At 43.0% G+C, this 18,593-nt stretch overlaps 1 protein-coding gene across 1 annotated transcript in view; it reads left to right on the top strand.

The window, feature by feature from the left end:
- ZNF516 (zinc finger protein 516) overlaps positions 1-18,593 on the top strand; it is a 98,284-nt gene that overhangs the window by 73,536 nt on the left and 6,155 nt on the right. Inside the window, exons 3-5 of the mRNA XM_084220819.1 lie at positions 10,710-12,179; positions 16,991-17,095; positions 18,003-18,070. Of these exons, the coding sequence (XP_084076945.1) occupies positions 10,710-12,179; positions 16,991-17,095; positions 18,003-18,070 (1,643 nt within the window). The remainder of the gene's footprint in view (positions 1-10,709; positions 12,180-16,990; positions 17,096-18,002; positions 18,071-18,593) is intronic.

Here is an 18,593-nt window from a genome sequence, read left to right as displayed (position 1 = left end):
CTGAAAGGCCATTTACTTTTCTGGAAGTGCCTTCCATTGTACTTGCTATCCCAAGGGAGGGTAGTGGAAGGAAGGGGAAGGGGAAAGGGAAGGTGCTTTTGTAGCAATTAACCAACCTACAAATACCCCTGTCCTGTGCAGTCTAAAGGGGCAAACACTGCCAATGCCAAGCCAGAGGTGGCTACAGGCAAGCTGGGTCTGGCACCTCCAGCCTCTTCTCTTGAGGCCTTTGGCTCTGGGCTGCAGCTTGTGTCACACATACAGTGCCTGTGGTGCAGTTCAGCTGCAGTGGGTACTGAGTCAGTGGCTTTGGCTGAGTAGCCAAAGGCTGCCCTTGTGCCTACAGTCACATCCTCCTCGGGAGCCTTGCTTCCCTTTGGTCTGTCTAGGGCAGAGCTTTTCAAATCAAGTTTTGATCTTTCAGTAGCATAGGTCCTTTTTCTACCTTGAGGAAACTCTGCAGAGCCTGGTCCCTCGTCTCTCCTGCCATGTGCTTGCAGCACCACATAATGGTGCTAATTATGATCCAGCAATGTCACACCTCACCAAAGGCATCCAGCTTCCATCCAGTTTCCAGTGGTGGTCAAAGAATCATAGTTCTGTCCAGCCTGTGTCTTGGGTTTGATAGTATGTATTTCTTGCCCTATTCTAACCCTATTTCATTCCATTACCTTTTCAAAGTCCTCTTTCCTCTGAAAGCCAGAAAAATAATAAGCCAAAGAAAGTGTGTTTTCTGTCCAAGCACTGGGTAACTTACAGTCTAAGTTCCCCTTTCTGTCATGTGTTCCTGTATTTTTTGTGATGGACGTGTACAGTAGAGATTCCCAACTGCCTTAAGTCTGTTAGCAGAATCACCAGCTACGGTAGCACGGCCTTCAGCAGGAGAAACAAGGTAAATTAGGTCATGCAGAGCTCCTGATTTCTGTGACTGCTGCCTCTGTTACCACGCTGGCTTGCCGGCTGTAGCTGAGGTATTTCTGCAGAATGCTGGCTGACAGCACAGCTGTACCCTCTGTTTTTAGATTGAGTAGCTGTAGTAAAGGGCTTTATGATGTATGGCACTATGCTACCCATGCTTAACAAATGATGGGAGAAATGAAATATTGGATGAGGAATGTTAAGCTGTATGGGACGGCTGCCAGTCCACAGTCCTGGCCTGGAAAGCTTTCCTCCTTAATGCACTTGAAGGAAGATGAACAGGTGGTGGTCAAGAAGATGCTGTGGAGCAGACATTGTGGCAAATCTGACTGTTGGAATGAAAGGAAAAATTTCCAGGAAGATTTACAACTGTTTGGATCTATGTTTGGAGGGATTGTACAGGCAAGCTGCCACTCGCTTAAAAAATCTGAGTCATGATTTTCCATCTCCTCTGGAAGTATTTTTGATGCATCAAAGCCAATTGCACTTCTCTTCCTATGCCTTAAATTAAAAGAAAAGAGCCAATACCCACAAAACCCACAACAGCTCTTGCCCAAACCCAACTCTCTCAAATTTAATTATGTAACCTGCTGTGTTAATGGTCTTAAGACCTTTTCTTTTCCCCCCATTTACCTGAACCAAACTTCACAGGCAGGGCCACACACAGAGAAATGTGCAGCAGCTACTGAGCATACTGGTGGTATTCTGCCTAGGTTTTGGAGCAGTTCTACTGTATTGCTGTTAACTCTGAAATTACGACAAAGCTGTGTTAAGAGTCAAATTGGTATCATCTGGCCTAATCGCTTCCTAATTTTGCAGAGCATTCCAGGGGTTTTATATCCCATAATTTTCTTTAAGTGTATTATGAGCAGCAATGTTTAAGGCAATGCCAAATTGTACAGTTCCGTTTTGGCAAGCAGTGCCCTCAAATGTGTTTCTATTGGTTTTGTGTATGTATTTCTCTGGCCCTTTATTTTACCCACAATTTTTAGGTAAGTACTTACCATTCCTTCACCTTTTTCCAGGATCCAGAATGTAGCTGAAACAGCTCTCTGTGAGATAGGAAGACATCAGGATGCTTTTGAAGCTCAGAGGGCAAGGAGGGGCTGTGGGCCATGAGCGGGAAAGTCTGGTCCCAAGTCCTAGAAGGGGCTGTGCTGGGTTTGAGAGCAGGATGTGGCATCAGGATGGGGATTAGATGCATGAGTTGCAGCCTTACTTCTTAGAACTGGTCAGACCAGTGTCCCCTGCCCTCAGCTCTAGATAAAAGACAAACTTCATTCTCAAATAGTGAAAGCCCCCCAGTGAAGTCTTCACTACCCTTGGGTTGATATAATATGCATGGAGGGTGAGAAAGGCACTTAGGCTGTAATAGCAGGAGCTACAGCTTTTCCTGCAGATAAGTACGTGTTGTTTTGTGGGGCTTTTTGCCTGCTGCTGGGCAGAGAATTTGCTTACAGACCTCTGTGGGAAATACATGGGTGAAAGGACTCTTAAGTCATGACTAGCTCTGCCACTCACTTCAGCTCTGCCACTGCCCAAATTCCTGTGTACCATGTATAGAATGACTTATCAAAAGATGTCACTGAGGAGTTACAGAGAAATGTGATGAACACTGAAAATGTCATGTCTGTGGCACACTGCCAGCAGCAGCCATTTTCCCCACATTTGCACTCTCACTTCATTAAGTGCCCTGCTGTGGAAGCTTTCCTTCTATAAGCCCCGCGTCTGTGTTGCGTCTGGAAGGGCTGATACCTGGGAGACAGATCCCAAAGCATCTGCCCTGGAAGAGGGTTTGTGTTTGGGGTTCACTGTGAAGCTTTTTGCACCTGATGTGCACCAGTGCAAAGCTGAGGGTTATGAAAAGGTACTGTGCAAGAGGATATTGGAACAATTTGCACATAGAGCTGCTGGTTCAGCCACTTGATGTTCGGGAGCCTTGGAGCATCAGTCCCTTAGATAACAACAAAGCCAAATAGTCTTAAAGAAAACATTGTAGCTGGATAGAAAAAGTTCACTGTGAGCTTTCAGACTTGTTTTTCCAGTACCTAACAATGTGTACTTCAGTTGGAGAGATTTTGGACCTGATACCCTTTCCAGCCTTGTTTCTTAGTTACTTTGTTGGTGCCTATTCTCTTGATTAGGCTTGAAATTCCAATAACCTTGCTGGCATTTGCATCTGTAGCTGTGCAGATGTTTTCAGACCTCCCTTTTCTTTAGGAAAAAAAAGTGATGTTGAAGTGTGACATAACTCTAAAGCTTTTCTGCTGTGTGGAGGAATTTGTAATTTTACTGAGCTAGGGAATACCTTGTAGAGAGGAGTCTTTTGTGCTGTACTGTTACTGTTCTCAGACTCAGATTTCACTCATCTTAAAAGGTGAAGTTTCAAATGTAATCAACTAAAATTTTTTGTGCCTTTTTCCACGCACTTTGGTGACATTTCAGATTTTTTCTCAGATGCAAAACCAGTGCAGTATTTCTCATGTTAATAACACTAATAATCTAAAATCATTCAGAAATCTTAACATGTGCAGTCCAGAACAAACTTTATGAAGTCTGATGGTCTCCTATTCTCGATTTTTGCTGTCTGGATTGTAAGAGCTCTGTGGGTTTTGTTTTCATTAGCAGCGGGTGTCCTACTGGACAGTGCTGGAGAGATTAGTCAAATGGAGACCGGGAAGTATTGGAAATGGTGAGCTCGGCTGGCCTGTCCTGCATTTGTCCCCTGCAGTGTCCCCCAGTTCTGCAGGGGAAAGGAGATGAACAATGCAACGGGGTCCTTCAGCTGTTCGTGCTCTTCAGGTTTGGAAGGACAATGCATTTGACAGCAAGGGTAAAAAGTAACTTGCAGCTAAAGTGAGAAATTGCAGAGGATAAAGGTAGTGAAATGAAGAAAAGGGATTTTGAAATAAATCAGTACATTGTTGTTCTATAAAGGGAAGCCTGAAAAAAAAAAAAGGAGAAAAATTAGCTGAAAAATAACTTGGTCATAAAAAAATGAATTAAAGACACCAACCATTAGTAATATAGTCATTGTGGCAACAGCAGTAGTACTGTTTGGGAAGTAAATGGTGAAAAAAAAAGTTAAATTTTGTTACTCTAGGGTGCCTGTTGTGCTTTAAGAATATTATTCTTCAATTTGGAGTTCCCACTAACTTCATGCTGCTGCTGGTCACTTCCTCCTCTCCCTCATATTGGAAGCACAAAAGCAAAAAATCACAGATTGAGATACGCAATTTACTGGAAACAGAAATGAGATTAAAAAAAAAACAAACAGAAACAATATTAATAATAAGAGGTATAAGACAAAGAAATTATTTACACTGAAAAAAAAAATAAACCCCCCCCCATGAAAACCAGAGCAAAGCAATAGTTCTTATCTCTGTTCTTGTGACATCATAGTTTTCATAGATTTCATAGTCATCATCCTTCCCTAATAAATGCTTCATAGAAAGTAAAGAGTTCCCATCAGGATGCTTTGCTTCTCTGAATTTAAAAAGGCAGTGGGAAAGCATTAAAATTTAGATGTAGAAAAGGAGAATGGAGAGACTGTGCAAACTGTACTTCTGGTTAGTAAGCCCTTGGCCTGGGTTTATTTGCTATGAATGTATAGCGTTGCTAGAAATGTATAGCTGATTTCGTGGAACTGTGAAGCTAACTCCCCAACAACTAGCCACAACAAAAATAAGAGAAAAAGGTGCTCTGAAGTAATACGAAAAAAACAATGCAATACAAGCCAGAAGCATCTTGCTCATGACCAGATGAAGGCAGGACTTCTCGGGACACCTGGGACTTGCTTTCCATGTGCTCCTGGGCTGTGCTGTGGGACAGCATTACTCTCTTCCCCCCCCCATGTAGCAGAAGGGAAACCTCTGTGGGACAGGGTGTGCTGTGTGACTGACAAACCATCTTTGTCAGCCAGCATCAAGAGCTGTGCTGGGCTTCTGCCCTGTTAAAAACCTCAAACCTCAGCCAAAACCACTCACCGTCAATTCTAAAATTCATTGGAGAGAGAGCAGGGATATTAGTTGATTGTGTACTTTTCTACTCTGAGTATCACCTTCTTAGCTGCTCCCCTACCCTATCCTGTGGTGCTGAGTGCTCCAGTCCAGTCTTTGCTCTTTCTCTCAGTTGTTGGGGAGCTCATGTAGGAGCCCCTCAAAACATCTAACAATGTGTAAAGCAAGAAGAGCTTTGCAGATGAGAACCTGTATCTCCTATCAGAGCAGCATAACTTTATCTTCCCAGTATGTCATTGTGGCACGTGGCCTTGCGCTGTAAGAAAATCTAAGAGGGTTTGTAGGAGTTGTCTCTCACCTCATGCCCGTGTTGCCACCATGTGGGATCCTCTGAGTGGCAAAACTGGGTCAGAAAGCAGGGAAAGTGGTGGGCAGCATGTGGAGTGTCAAAACTTGACCCACAGGCAGCTAGAAAAGGGGGCATGGCTCAGGTAAGACAAATCCTCCTCTGAAAAACAGACACTAGGTCTCTTTGAACAGCTGAGCTAGGCTCAGAGGATAAACCTGCTGCTGAGGAGTGTCATGGGCTCACTGTTGAATGCTCCAAGAGTCCTCTCTTAAGCGAAGTGTGTCTGGAATTAATATGAAAGGAAGGCTAATTTTCTGGCATATGTCTGTGCAGCAGTTACGGTGTGTGGATACTGGCTAACGCGGGGTTTTACTTTGCGGTGCTGATAAAGCAAAGTGGAGGAGACTCATCCTTTCTGCCTCCCTATGAAAAAGATGGATTTTTATGTGTGATAGTCCATGTTCTTGTCCATGCAGGTTTTACAGTCCAAGTGGTGTTTCGCTTCTTCCCTTAGCATTTATTCCTTGAGCTGCAAATATGTATTATCTTTTGGGTTTTTTTTTAATTCCTGTATTTCTGTTAATCATGAGTTTTTCTGCGTGCAAGTGTATGTGATTGTTGTTGATAGACTCCAGTGCTCAGGATGACATAATTCTTCTGGAGCTTGCACTCCTGGGGAGGCTGCAGACGTTGGCCTGTCATCCTTCTGTCTTCCCTCAGCCATGTGGAGAAACTCTTTGTTTTCATTTTCTGGAGGGGGTTACTTTTCTGTGGCGGTTCTCTCAACTCCTTCTAACTTACCTGTATTTGCAGATCTGCACAGATATACTAGGGACATGGACTATTTTTCACAGAACAAAAGACCTGAATTTTCTGTGGCAAAACTGCTTTTTGCCTTTTATCCCCTGCTGGGTCCCACTGTATTATGCTTTCTGTGGGTTTTGTATAGTGTCCATTGTTATGGTTTGTATATATTTATATAGATTTTTAAAAATAGATGTTTTTCATATATTTTCTATATTCAAAACCCGGTGTGACCTGCATGACCATTGTGTCTTCTTCAGAGGGATAGTTTTATTTTTGTTTTTATAATGTGTCCTTTTTTCTCTGAAAGCTAAGCTGAAGAACTTCATCTAGTACACTCATATCTAACTTGCTGTCTATTGTAACATCAGTTATTTTCAGCATTGCTTCTTCCCAGATTTTGCCTTCCCACTGCATGGATTTTTTTTTTTTTGGATCATTTCCCTTCGCTTGTCTTAGCCTGCTTTTCTTCCCCAGAATGAATCTCATTTGATTATTTTCAGACTGCATTTCTATTCTCTCTGGGTCCCTGTGCATTATTTCCTTGTCCCCATTATTTTTGCAGCTCCTCCAAATGTGATATTTCCTGGAGATTTAAGTTAGCATGCTGTCTAGAATCTCTTCTGGAACATTAAAGAAAATACCAAGTGAAATAGGACCTAATACAGGTCTTTGCAATATTGCACCTTCTTCCCTTGTTATCCTTTGCTTTTATCATGATTTATTTGCAGTCAGTTTTCAAATCAAGCCACAGTATTCATCTGAAAGTGCAAATCACTATCAAATGTTTACTGAAAATCAAACACACCACATCTGCTCCTTTTCCTCAGACTCCTAGTGCTGTAACACTAGCCAGAAAAGGGGCCAATTTCTAGCCAGTTCTGCTCTTCTGAATAGAAATCACGATTTCATTGTCCTCAGCCTTGTAGCCTGGTTTACTTTATAGGAAGCCTCATGAATTAAAACAGCTGTGCAGCCCATTCTGAAGTTCTGTTTTGTGGAGAAACAGTGCTGGGAAGAAAACAAGTGGAGTTTATGCATGTGAGGGGGAGAAAGAGAGAAGAGGGATATATGTGTGTGGGGAGAAGGGGAGTTGCTTTTATCTGTATGCGTGAGTAACTGAGCGAGGGCATTAGGTGTATTTCTGAGAACTCCACAAATCCCTGAATATTCTTGTGTTTCTAGACCATGGTTTTCATATAATTAAGTGTTTTGCCCTCTCCTGCTTTGCTTTCCCTGTGGCCTGTGATGCTGATGATACTTGAAGCTGCAGTGAAACTGGTGGTAGCATCAGCCTCCTAGGAAGGCGCCATGGAAAATTGCTATGCTTTAGCTGTTGCTGAGGTATCTGTGATACAGAAAGACTGGAACACTTCTCTTGTAGTAAAAGGACCTTTCTCACTCTAAAGTACAAGAGATAAAAACAGCTCTTTGGGGTAAGAAACAAAGGAATTGAGACAAAATATAAGGAGATGATGGAGACTGTAGGATAAAAGCAAGAGCATGCTTAGCCAAGAACTCTTTCAATGGCGAATATGAGTTATAGTCTCTGGAGATCAAGCAGAAGGCATCTCATTCATGGCTTTTTGCTTTGATCTGGCCATAATAAAATTTCAAAAGTTTCTGGTGACAGTAATGCCTTCACTGGGCTGGTTAAAACAATATTTTATACCAGTGATTTAAAAGGATTATTAGTACCCCTTTTCAGCTGGGGCAAGTAGCTGGGAGCAGGCAGAAATAAATTTAATCTATTTTTCTAAAAAGACTTTACCTATGTTTTTTATGCCCTTGCCTGCATTCCCTCTTCCACTTGGCTTTTGTTACCTGCTCACTGCCCAGCTTGGACCACCTGCCGTGGTGGTAAGGATGGCACGAGGCAGTCAGGGTGTTGAGATCTGTCGTGTTGGATCCCTGGTGGAGGGCAGGATGGGACTAGGGAAGAGCATAGGCTGTGCTTTGTACTGATAAGGAAGTCTGGGTTGGCCTGCAGGTGAAAATTTTTTCTGTCCAAATCTTGAGAAGTAGGGTATGGATGTGGGGTTTTTTGTTTGTTTGTGTTTTTGTTTGTTCATTCATTTGTTGTTGTTGTTTTGTTTGTCTTTTCTTTTTTTTAAGTACAGCTTAAAAAAAAGCAGTTAGCACAAATAATGCTATTGCGCCTCCTGATCTAAGCTTTAAAATTATTCCTGGTATGTTCATTACTGTTTGTGTGAGGCATCAGAGGAATTGAATCTAGCACACTAGAAAACACTATGAAGACACTATGAAGAGGTGTTAGAAGCTTATGGTTGTGTTTTGTAATAGCCCTACAAATTTTCATCTAATACACTGACAGCATTGGGGCAACTGCAGGCCTATACAGCTCAGAAATGAATTCATCATTTTCCTGCTCTGTGTTACATTTTTCCCCTGAAAAAATCCCTTTTTCATGGATGGATGCACTAGGAACTAGGGCAAAAAGGCCTGCATCCACCTCAAAATTCGCAGTCCCAGGCTTTATGGGGGGCACATGGGACTGTGGGCTGTCTCTCTGCTTTCTCCTCCTTCCCCCCCATCCCAGGTGCAGACCTAAACTGAACAGTCAAGACCTAAAGACCAAGCCCAGATCTGAGATGTGCCACCTCCCACAGTCTGACTTGTCCTCCTTGCTGAAAGAGCTTGGTACATAGATTTTTGACCCAGCAAGAAAGTATGCAGGAATGTCTGTGGTACTCAGGGCAGCCTGGGAGTTGCAGATGTTATACTGCTGATGCCCCACTTCATCACAGCTGCGGAGATGGACCAAGAGACTCCCAGCTGTGTAGTCCCTGGAATGGGGCTGGCAGTGGTCTCCCACCTCCCTCCTCTGCCCAGTACAGCCAGCAGGTCGGTTCTCTCTCCACTGAGTAGTGCTGCAGCCAAAAGATTTGGTTTTGCTTTGCTTTATTATTTACTACAATGATCAAAGCAGCCACTCCTTGTGATCATAAAGAGAAGTCTTAAAATCTTATTTAAGAGCACTAGTATTTTGAGCTTTGACAGATATACTTTGAAAACAACACAGATGTGCAGTGTCAGATTTCACTGCTGCATGCAGTGTCTTTGTTTCAAACTGTAAATTTGGCTAGTAGTGCTGGGCATGTGCTTTCCCAAAACCTTGTTGCCTGCAACAAGGGAAAAACAAGTTTCTGGGATGTGGGGATTTTTTTCCTCCTGAGTATACCCCCTTGGAGAGTTCAAAAGGAAAATGATTTTAGCAGAGTGAGCATTCAGCCCCTGCGAGGCTGCAAACCTATGGGTTATTTTTAACCTAATTACCTCGAATTAAACAAAAGCTTAAGAATGTTTTTGCTTGAATTGAAGGTGAGGCTGTGCAGAGCAGCTCCAGCCAACAGCACGGCTCTTCCATTGCAGAATAATGCCCGTGGCAGTGCCCTGCACTAACGATGCTTCTCTGAAGGGCTGGCTTATCTGAGCTGATGTGAGAGATATGCAGCTCTAGAGCAGTTCACTCCTTTCCCCTTCTCACTCCTCCTGTGGATGTGTGATCACTTTAGACTGGTGAAGTTTTAGATGGAGCACGGTCTCCTTGTACTTGCTTGGCAGTGGCTCATTAACTGCGTGTTAATTGAAACTGAAAGTTTGTCAGATGATTCAATTCAGTTACATGCTAAATGGATTCAGTGCAGTAAGCATTACTGCTGTGATGAAAATCCCTGTGGAATTGATCTGTGAACTGATTTAAAGGGATTCATTGGCTTCATCAGTGGCTCCCAGAGGTCAGCATTGGGAGAGCAGGCAGATGTAGCCACACTCCCAGCAAAACAATTCCTACTCTTCTCTTTCACTCTAAATAGTTTTAATTACTGGCCAGTATGCTCCCTTTCCAGGGCATATGTTAGGTGGATAAATTCTCTCTCTGGAGAGCTGAGAAGTGAAAAAGAAAAGAAGGAAAATCAAAAGTATGTTTTGAATTCTGTAATCTAAATGGCCTAAATGTTGGATTCTTATCTTCCTATGGATTGAGCAGTCAAAAAAGTTTTCCTAAAATTTGACTCAAACATAAACATATGTTATAAAGAAAAACAAAATTAAAGAAACCAGAAGAAAAATATCTGCTTTAAACTAAAGGACAGAAAATTCAAAATTTACATCCCCTATAACTCATCTTTTATACTTAGCCACTGCAAAAGTCTCCCTTAAGTGGGCAATTTATTCTCTTTGCTATACCTGCTTATATGGTTGGTTTCCGTGTGGAGCCAATTTTTATTGCTGAGTTATAAACCCTTTGAAAATAGGGGCTTGTAATGGAAGCACTGACAGACCTTTAACTAGGTCAGTTTTATCTGGCTCCATTATCTTTGCTTTTGTTAAAGCATTAAATGGTTGCAGATTTGTTTATTTTTCTCACAGTCCCAGAATTTTAACATGGGTATGTTATTGAATTGTTTTTTCTGCAAAATGTCATGAACACACAGTACTAGAGAGTTTATCCAGACCACGCAGTCATCTTTAAAAGTAAATTGAACTGTTGTGTCTTATTTCAAGATTTTCTTGCTCATACAGTACATTTGGTCTGTAGCACATCATTACCATAGTAATACCAAGGTTTGTCCTCTTCTAATCTTGAATTCTTCTTTGTCTTTTGGGCTCCTTTCTGTGTAAAATGACAGTGATGTTTTTTTGTTTCTCCCATTCAGATGGAAAGCCATACCACTGCAACTTCCCCGAAGAGAAAACCCCAATGATAACATCTCAGTTGGATGAACTCCCAAAGCTGGGAGGCTGCAATGCCGGAGAGAATGAAACCAGGGAATCTAAACCAGAGATTCCTGCTCTGGTCTCGGCACTGGAGAGTGTCATCAAGGAACCCTTTCCAAAATACCAAGGTTCTGCAGACATAAAGATGCCAGTATTTCATCACAGCCAAGGGCTTCCTTGCTCCAGTCACATTGCTAGCTTTGCTTCGGGTATGGGCCAGACATCTTTAGACGTGGTCATGGACTTGAAAACGTCACTTGAAGTGCAGGCTAGTCGTGCTAGAGAAAATTTGCTAGACTTGCACAGGGAGCATACTCTGGTAGAGAAAGGTGCTGAAGCTCTAGAGGTAGCTCCGCTCGATTTGAGTGAAAAATCAACGAGGGATAATTCATGCAATAAATATCTGAATACATCCTTGCAGGCTGCTTTAATTGTCTACCCGTGTCCTTTCTGTAGTCACAAGACCTACTACCCTGAAGTCCTGTGGATGCACAAAAGAATTTTGCACAAAATCAGCTGTAACTCGATGGTACCCCCGTGGGTTCAACAAAACGGATTCAAGAGTATTAAAACCAACCTGGTCTTTCTGGCAAGGAGTGGGCGCACTGGCCCCCCTCCTGTTCTCGGTGGTAAGGAATGCCAGCCTTTGCCCATTGCCAGATTCACACGTACTCAAGTGCCAAGTGCGTTGCCAGGTTCCAAACCCAGCTCCCTTTCTGTCGGGATGGCTGCAAAGTCCGGGAGTGCGCATCCCTCAAAGGACAGCCACACGCTCGGCCACTGTGGTTCACGTGTGTCAGGCCTGGATGGGTACAGACAGCCCAGGTTAAACCATTCCCAGGAGCAGTACAGCATAGCAGCATCACAAAAAAGCAAATACGAAGCAAATTCCAAACTCACACAAATGGGACCCTACGGCAGAAGCGTAACACCTACTCAAACAGTCATATCCAGGCCTAGCACGCAGCCCACCAACAGTAAGCAAGTGGAAAAGTATGTGGTTCCCCAAGGAAGTGCTGCTTTTGCCTCTCCAGGTAAGCACTGTGCATCCGACTCCGTGAAGGCCAAATACACCCCCCCGCTGCAGTACCATCCCCTGTGTAAGGGCGAGCAGTACCCTAGACACGAAGAGCCGTCCGTGCCTCAGAGGGAGCCTCACGGGAAGGCTGCGAATGAGATGAGGACATTGGCAAACTGCACAGCAGTAGCACGAGCCAGTCCAGTGCTGCAGCCTCAGCCCGGTGCCGTGGGAGTTCCTCCGGCTTTACACTCCAGCAAACAGGATCTGGGATCAGATGAGCATGAGAAACATTTGGACATTTTAAACATCTTTAAAACATACATTCCAAAGGACCTTGCTTCACTGTACCAAACCTGTGGTGCCAACAGCCCTGTCCTAGATCACACAGGTAAGATTTTAACAAGCCCTTCCATTGCTGAGGACGTAGCTTGTTTGTTCTTCTTTGTTCAGAACCATGACATGCTGTTTCCCAGTTTTTTCCTTCTCTGCCTTTACAGTAAGGATTACAAGTTCACTGTTTTTATCATTGCTGGATAGGCTTGAATGGGTTTGTTTACTGCTCTCTTAACATTGCAGCATCCCCCCTTGTGCACTGTGTGACATTTCTGTCGCAGGTTAAATGTATCTGGTTCCACCTGGAGTACTGCTGTTCCTTTGTCCTCCTGCTTCAAGCAGGCTAGAGTTACACAGATGTGCTGTCACAGGAAGATCCCCCTGATATGCTGGTGCTGGCACACATCATCCTCTTCTTGCTTCAGGCAAAATAAACATCCTCTGGGGCTTATCTGTGATGTTATTTTGGAGGTTTTGTTCAATTTTGTCTGCAAACAAGTCTTCCAACAACACAGAGGGATAATCGCTTGTCAGTGTCCTTTGTGTTTCTTGACAAGAGTCTTAAGATCTTCCTTGTCCATATCAAAGGCTACTAAGTATTTTTCAAATTAGTCTTCTGATCTTTTTTTATGCTTATAATTAAAAAGAGGTAGAGCTGAACATGTGCCTGATAATTCACATAAGCAGAAAAATCCGTTGTACAAATAGCCAGTTTAAAAGTTTGGAGACTAAAAAAGTTCAATGGCTGTATGAATAAAAATACACCTACATATTTGCATTTGAAACCATACTCTTCTGATGATCTGCAGGACTTAGTTTGTCTCAGTGGAAACTGAAAATCACACCGATTGTTTACACGTGAGATGTGTGTGTGTCTGTAGGGGAGGAGAATTGGAGCGGTAGTCTCACCTCTTACCACTTGTAAACCATGCTATTTTTTATACCCTTCTTCTCTTTGTAGAAGTCATGCAAATTACCTCCTCATAAAAAGAGTACACATTCTGGGCCAGTGTTCCGGTGCCCTCACTTGACATAATACACTCTGTTTTGTCAAAAGCACGTGTGAAATGGAGCTTTTGCAAGTGGTACAAAATCCAGGACCCTTGGAAGCTGGTAGTCTTAAGGACAGCTGTGGTCTAGTGCCCAGAAGGTGTGTGCAAGTTGAGGCAAGGAAGGAGCCCAGAGTGTTCAGTCAGGTCTTGGTGGAAGGGCCTTTTGGAGGGGACAGGAGGGTAGAATCTGCCTGACCTAGGCCATGAGTGAGTGGCACCTTTCAGCCACCTCCATTGTCAGTTCTGCTCAGTCGCTCCAAAGGTGCTCCTGTGCAGGGGCCTGTTATTTATCGAGCAGATCATTTCACAGGAGCTTAGGGCTTGCATGAGGATTGCAACCAACATCAGGCTCCTGGGTTTTGTTAAGGAAGCAGAGGAAGACATGCTTAGTGTCTGAAACTACAGTTTCAGTGTTCTTTAGGGTTTTTTTTGTCCAGTCGGCTTTGCTTTCGCCGTCCCTGTGGATTGTTGTCTAAAGTTTCTCCCTGCCCACTCCCTGCTCTAAGTACTCGTTAATTGTACCACCCCCAACTTGGGGTACCTTCGCGTGGGTGCCCTCCTTGATGTTATTTAATAGTACACTGTGTCAGCCTGCTCAGAGAAATCTTACTGATCCAGTGAGCTCCCAGACACGTTAGGAGGGATAAGGGAAAAACAGTAAAAGCTAGGAAATAGAAGATGACTAAGTGAAGGCAAGGACCAGAAAATTCACGATGACTTTCGGAACAAAGTAAAATAGGGGCAGGGTTTCTAAAGAGGTCTCTGTTTACCTGCCTTTTAAAAGAGGGATTTTATTGCCAAAATGTTTTTGCTGGGCAGTGATTTCTAGAGATGCTGTAACTGGAAGTTATTTAATGCCCATCTCTGCTTTGAAACCTCTTCTTTCATTCCAAGTGTTTTACAGCAATCAAGTTTTCAGAATTTGAAACCTCTTTTTTTTTTTAATGTAGCTTGTCTTCATTTTATATACAACTTCCAGGTTGCTGATGTTTCTCCAAACCAATTGGCATGACGGCTGTTTTTCATAGCACTCAAATAAAAAGCTGCTTCAGGCAAAAGGAACGAGATCCTACCAACTGCAAACAGAGGAGGGTAATTGAACTTCATCTGAAATAACATATGGCTCTAGATAGGCTGAGTCCTCTGAGTCAGTATGTAGCATCCCATTTAGCTTTAATACTGTAATGTGAATATGGCAATTATGACATAAAGGACATCAAAAAATCTGGATTATGTATACTATTTGTCATGCTTTTTCCCCTCAGTTGAATATTCCCAATTGGCTTTCCTTGGGGTTTTTGGTATATGATGTCATCTTGGATCACACTAGATTATTTTAGTGTGTGGTAGTACAGTGTTCAACTTCCTTTTGAGTGGCTGCATTTGTTTTTGGGATCCTTTCTTTGATGTTTGTGCTTGTTCCAGTGTGTCCTTGGAAGAGACTTGTTGTGTGTACTGCTGTGATACAGCTGCAAACATGAAGCTTGCTGTGCTAGGCTAGGTTTGTTTCACACTTCCCAGTCTTCTGAAATGCCTGTGGAGAGAATCTTACTGTTACATTTAATAGGGGTTATTTACTTTATTCATGCTGTTTATATATTAGGAAAGGCTGGGTTATGGCAGCAGATGCACTCTTTCTTCAGCGCTCCTTTGAGACCAGCTTTGAGCATGGATTTCTCAGGAGCTCCCATTCACACAGTGGTGGTTCTTTACCTGAATTATCAAACACCTGTAGTCATCCACCCCCTTTTGTTCACCTAGAGGATAACCTGAGTGATGACTCATGCCCATGGCTGAAACCTCTGAACTATCAAAAGCCTTCTGGTGCTACCTGGGAAATGCAACAATGGCAAATACACCTGGAAGCAATCAATTTTTTCCACCTGCTTATTGAATAACTCCCATAAAGTGAGTGCTAGGGAGGGGTTAGGTGGAAGTCTTAACCCACTCATCATTGGTGTTTATACATCAGTTTACAAACAGCATGCTCAACCTTCCTTCATGAGTGGGAGAAGTACTTCCATGAAGGCTGGTGGAGCAGATGGCTGCTGAGATAAGTGTATTCCCCTTCAGCTGTAGGAAACGTGGGTTACAGAGGGATTAAATGTCTTTCCAGCGGTGTCAGAACCATGACCTGAGGAACCCAGCTCTCCTGGGCCTCACAAAGCTGCTCTGCCAGTCCCTGCCTGTCCAGCAGTCAGCATGGCACTCCTGCAGAGGCCACAACTGGTTCCTCCACACACTTCCTCAGCTTTGCTTTCAGCTTGGAGCTACAGTTCTGGGCAGTGAGGGGACAAATGCTCCTAACAGTTTAGAAATCCTGCTTTAATCCTGACTTCCTTACGAGGCAAACCCATGCTGTTACAGTTCAGTAACGTTCTCATTGATGTTTAGAACACTTACTTGATTTTGTTAAAATTTATTCTTTTAGGGTTTTTTTTTTCCCTAGGGTTTTTTGTTTGTTTGGGTTTTTTTTTTTGGTGTGTGTACCTGATTTGGATTTTTTCCTAAATCATGATCTTGTATTTGACAGTCAGAAACTTAATTTTGTGAGTATTCAGGTGTATTATGCAGACTGTGCTGCCATCTGCAGGAGGTGCTATTATAAAAGAAGAAAACAATCTGTGAGTGGGGTGTTTGTTTGGAGGTTTTTTTTGGCAGCAAGACATTTCTTTGCAGTATATGGTCTGGTGAAGCATCCCAGGTTGCTTGGCATCATACCAGCAGAGTAAATGGCAGCTGTCTCCTTCTCCATTCATTTTCAGGTGCATTGGATTAATCTTGTGGCATCCTGCAGTTGATATTTCAGTTGTGTGGAGGTTCTTTATTGCCTTTCTTGGTCTCAATTTTAATCTTTTTAAATTCTATAAGTGGGGGGAGGGGGGGAATATGAAAGAAAAGCTGAAACTTCACTTCTGCTGACATCCCTCTTGAATTTCTTTAAAAGCCAAAGTATTCCAGTGGCAAATGGAAACATCAACTCTTTTTCTTCCAAAGAGGGTGTTTTACCAAAATAGAAAAGATGATGTTCAAACATTTTTTTAAATAATAAAAAAGCCCAATAAAAGTCAAATGTGTCTTTTTTGATCAGCAGCAAAAAGACAAAGACCAGCCCTTTAAGTCAGATGCTGTAAACTGACCTTTGGAGAAAAAGGAGAGGTTTGAGCGGTTTTCCACAAATGCTAATGGCCTAGAAAACATGTTTACCCAGGGCTGGGGGAAGGCTGCTGTGCTGCTACCAGCTCAAAATGTCCGGGATGACACTTTCATTCACAGATGTCTTTCGTCTGTGCCTCAGAGGTCCGGGGTCAGAGCAGCACCGGCAGGCAGGTAGGCAGGGGCGAAAGGTTTGATCAGTCTGCGATGGCTGCGCTCGCTCTGCATTTGTCTCTGAGGTATTGCCGCCTGGGGGGGACAGTCGGGCTCTGGTCCTACTCACTTCCTATTATCCATGTGACTTGTCTCCGCCACGCTGGAGTCACTTTGATTTGCCTGATGTACTGCTTGACAAAGCTGGGTGATGGCTGAGAAGTGGATCCAGCTGCTCTGAAAAGCGCACACCTGACATGCCAGTCCTGGTGCGGGCACATCATGGGGAGCATTTTTTAATTCAATGTAATTTATGCATTCTTGCAGTCCTGTGTGTGCCTGGCCTGTCAGCCAGTGCCTAGATGAAGGCTGACAGTTGTCATCCAGGGCCTGAAGGTAGCCTCACATAATGACACATTAGACATACTAATGATGTTTTCTTCTGGCATAATGTTTTCTTCTCAACTTTCCTCTCTCCTCTCCCTCCCCCCCCCACCGACTACAGGGATGCTCAGGACACAAACACGCCAAGGAGACTGTGTCTGCAGAGAATGTGGAAAATGCTTTACCCAGCCCAACCACCTCAGGACTCATCAGAGGTCCCACTCAGGTATCTTTTCACACTCGGTCTTGCTTTCCCCATTTCCCACTTGCCTGCTTTCAGATTCAGCTAACAAAACGCCAAGAATTGCGTTTCACGTACCATGTTAGCCTAAGTAATTCCAGTTCCTAAATCTAATAGACATGTTTTTTATTTTTATGACTATTGCTCTTGTTCTCCAAATATTGCTTACCTGATCCCTGCCCGAACTCCATAAAATTGCAATGCATTTAAGATAAGTCTGTTTGCAAATGTTTTATTTTAATTAGAGAGTAGGGTACTCAGAAATGAATATGCTAATGAATTCTGTTGCCACCAGCACAAATTGAAATCAAAGTACCCCTTTCAGCACAACATAAGGCTTTGTTTTGCTTCATCGTTGCTGTTGACAGGAACATTTTTGTGGGAAGCGAGATTTTCCCTCAGACTGGTCAGCCCTAAAATGGGAAATCCCTACCAGCCTTTTTTAACCTGACACGGTCTGTGGTTGAGGCTGGAGGACGCTGAAGCCACCAGTGTTGTGAGCCCTCCTGAGCATTGCATGAGACAGTGAGAGTAGCAGGTTCCTCCTCAAAAGTGTGAATGATGCATACATAAGCCAGTCTGATGCAAAATGACAGAAGCCAAATGGTAAGTAATGCAAGAAGAGGGTCCCTTTACACATACACTGATAATTAATGTTGTCAGTGATTGCTTTCTTTAGCGCTGAAGTCTGAATTAAAAAGGGCAGTGGCCCTAGGCTGCCATTAGCACACTCTCTTACAGTAAGTGTTACGGTAAATTGGTATTTTCCGGCCACAGGCTAGTAGCTGGTGTCTTTTTTTGAACGTGGTTAATCTGTAATGGTCTCAAATAATGTACACACACTAACGAAGCTTGAATGTTCATCTGTTAACAAGCCCCCTTGTTCCCACAGTGGTATTTGAGTCTAATGGACTCCGAGGTACTGAAGTTCACACCACCTCCGCAGATGCCCCAAAACAAGTATGTTTTACAATTAATTGGGTGTTTGGTTTTTAATGTGGTAGCTGGGAAAAAATTGCACAGTGATACTCATCACTAAAGCACTGACTGTTTTATAACGTGTATAAATAATAATGGTATTGCTTAATTTTTAACTCTTAAATTTTTAAAGCGTTTTATCAGAATCTGATATATAGAGAGTCAGTTAATTTTAAAGCAGGTAGTGAGTGTTTAAATAAACATGTTACTGGCTTACTTGGGGACTGGGTGGGATGGGTAACTCTGTAATGTGCACTGATGTGTAATAGTGAGATAGTAAATGAAGAATTCCTGGAAATTTGCTTTTACAATTAACACGTTTTCTGCTGCAACAAGACAACTAATGTTTAGTCTGTATTTTTCTGAAGAGTATTTGCACCCTGATACCCAGTATTGGACTTTGAAAAGCTCTCACCCACCAGTTTCCATGGACTCTGTTAGTGTGCTTTCCAGTTTCTAGTATACCATTTCCTGTCTTAGCAAACACTTCTCAGAGCTCTGAATT

This window comes from Fringilla coelebs, assembly GCF_963513975.1.
Source record: "Fringilla coelebs genome assembly, chromosome: 1".
NCBI classification, from domain to species: Eukaryota; Metazoa; Chordata; class Aves; order Passeriformes; family Fringillidae; genus Fringilla; species Fringilla coelebs.
Note: the sequence above shows the minus strand (reverse complement) of the source record. Positions and strands in the feature narration are given on the sequence as shown.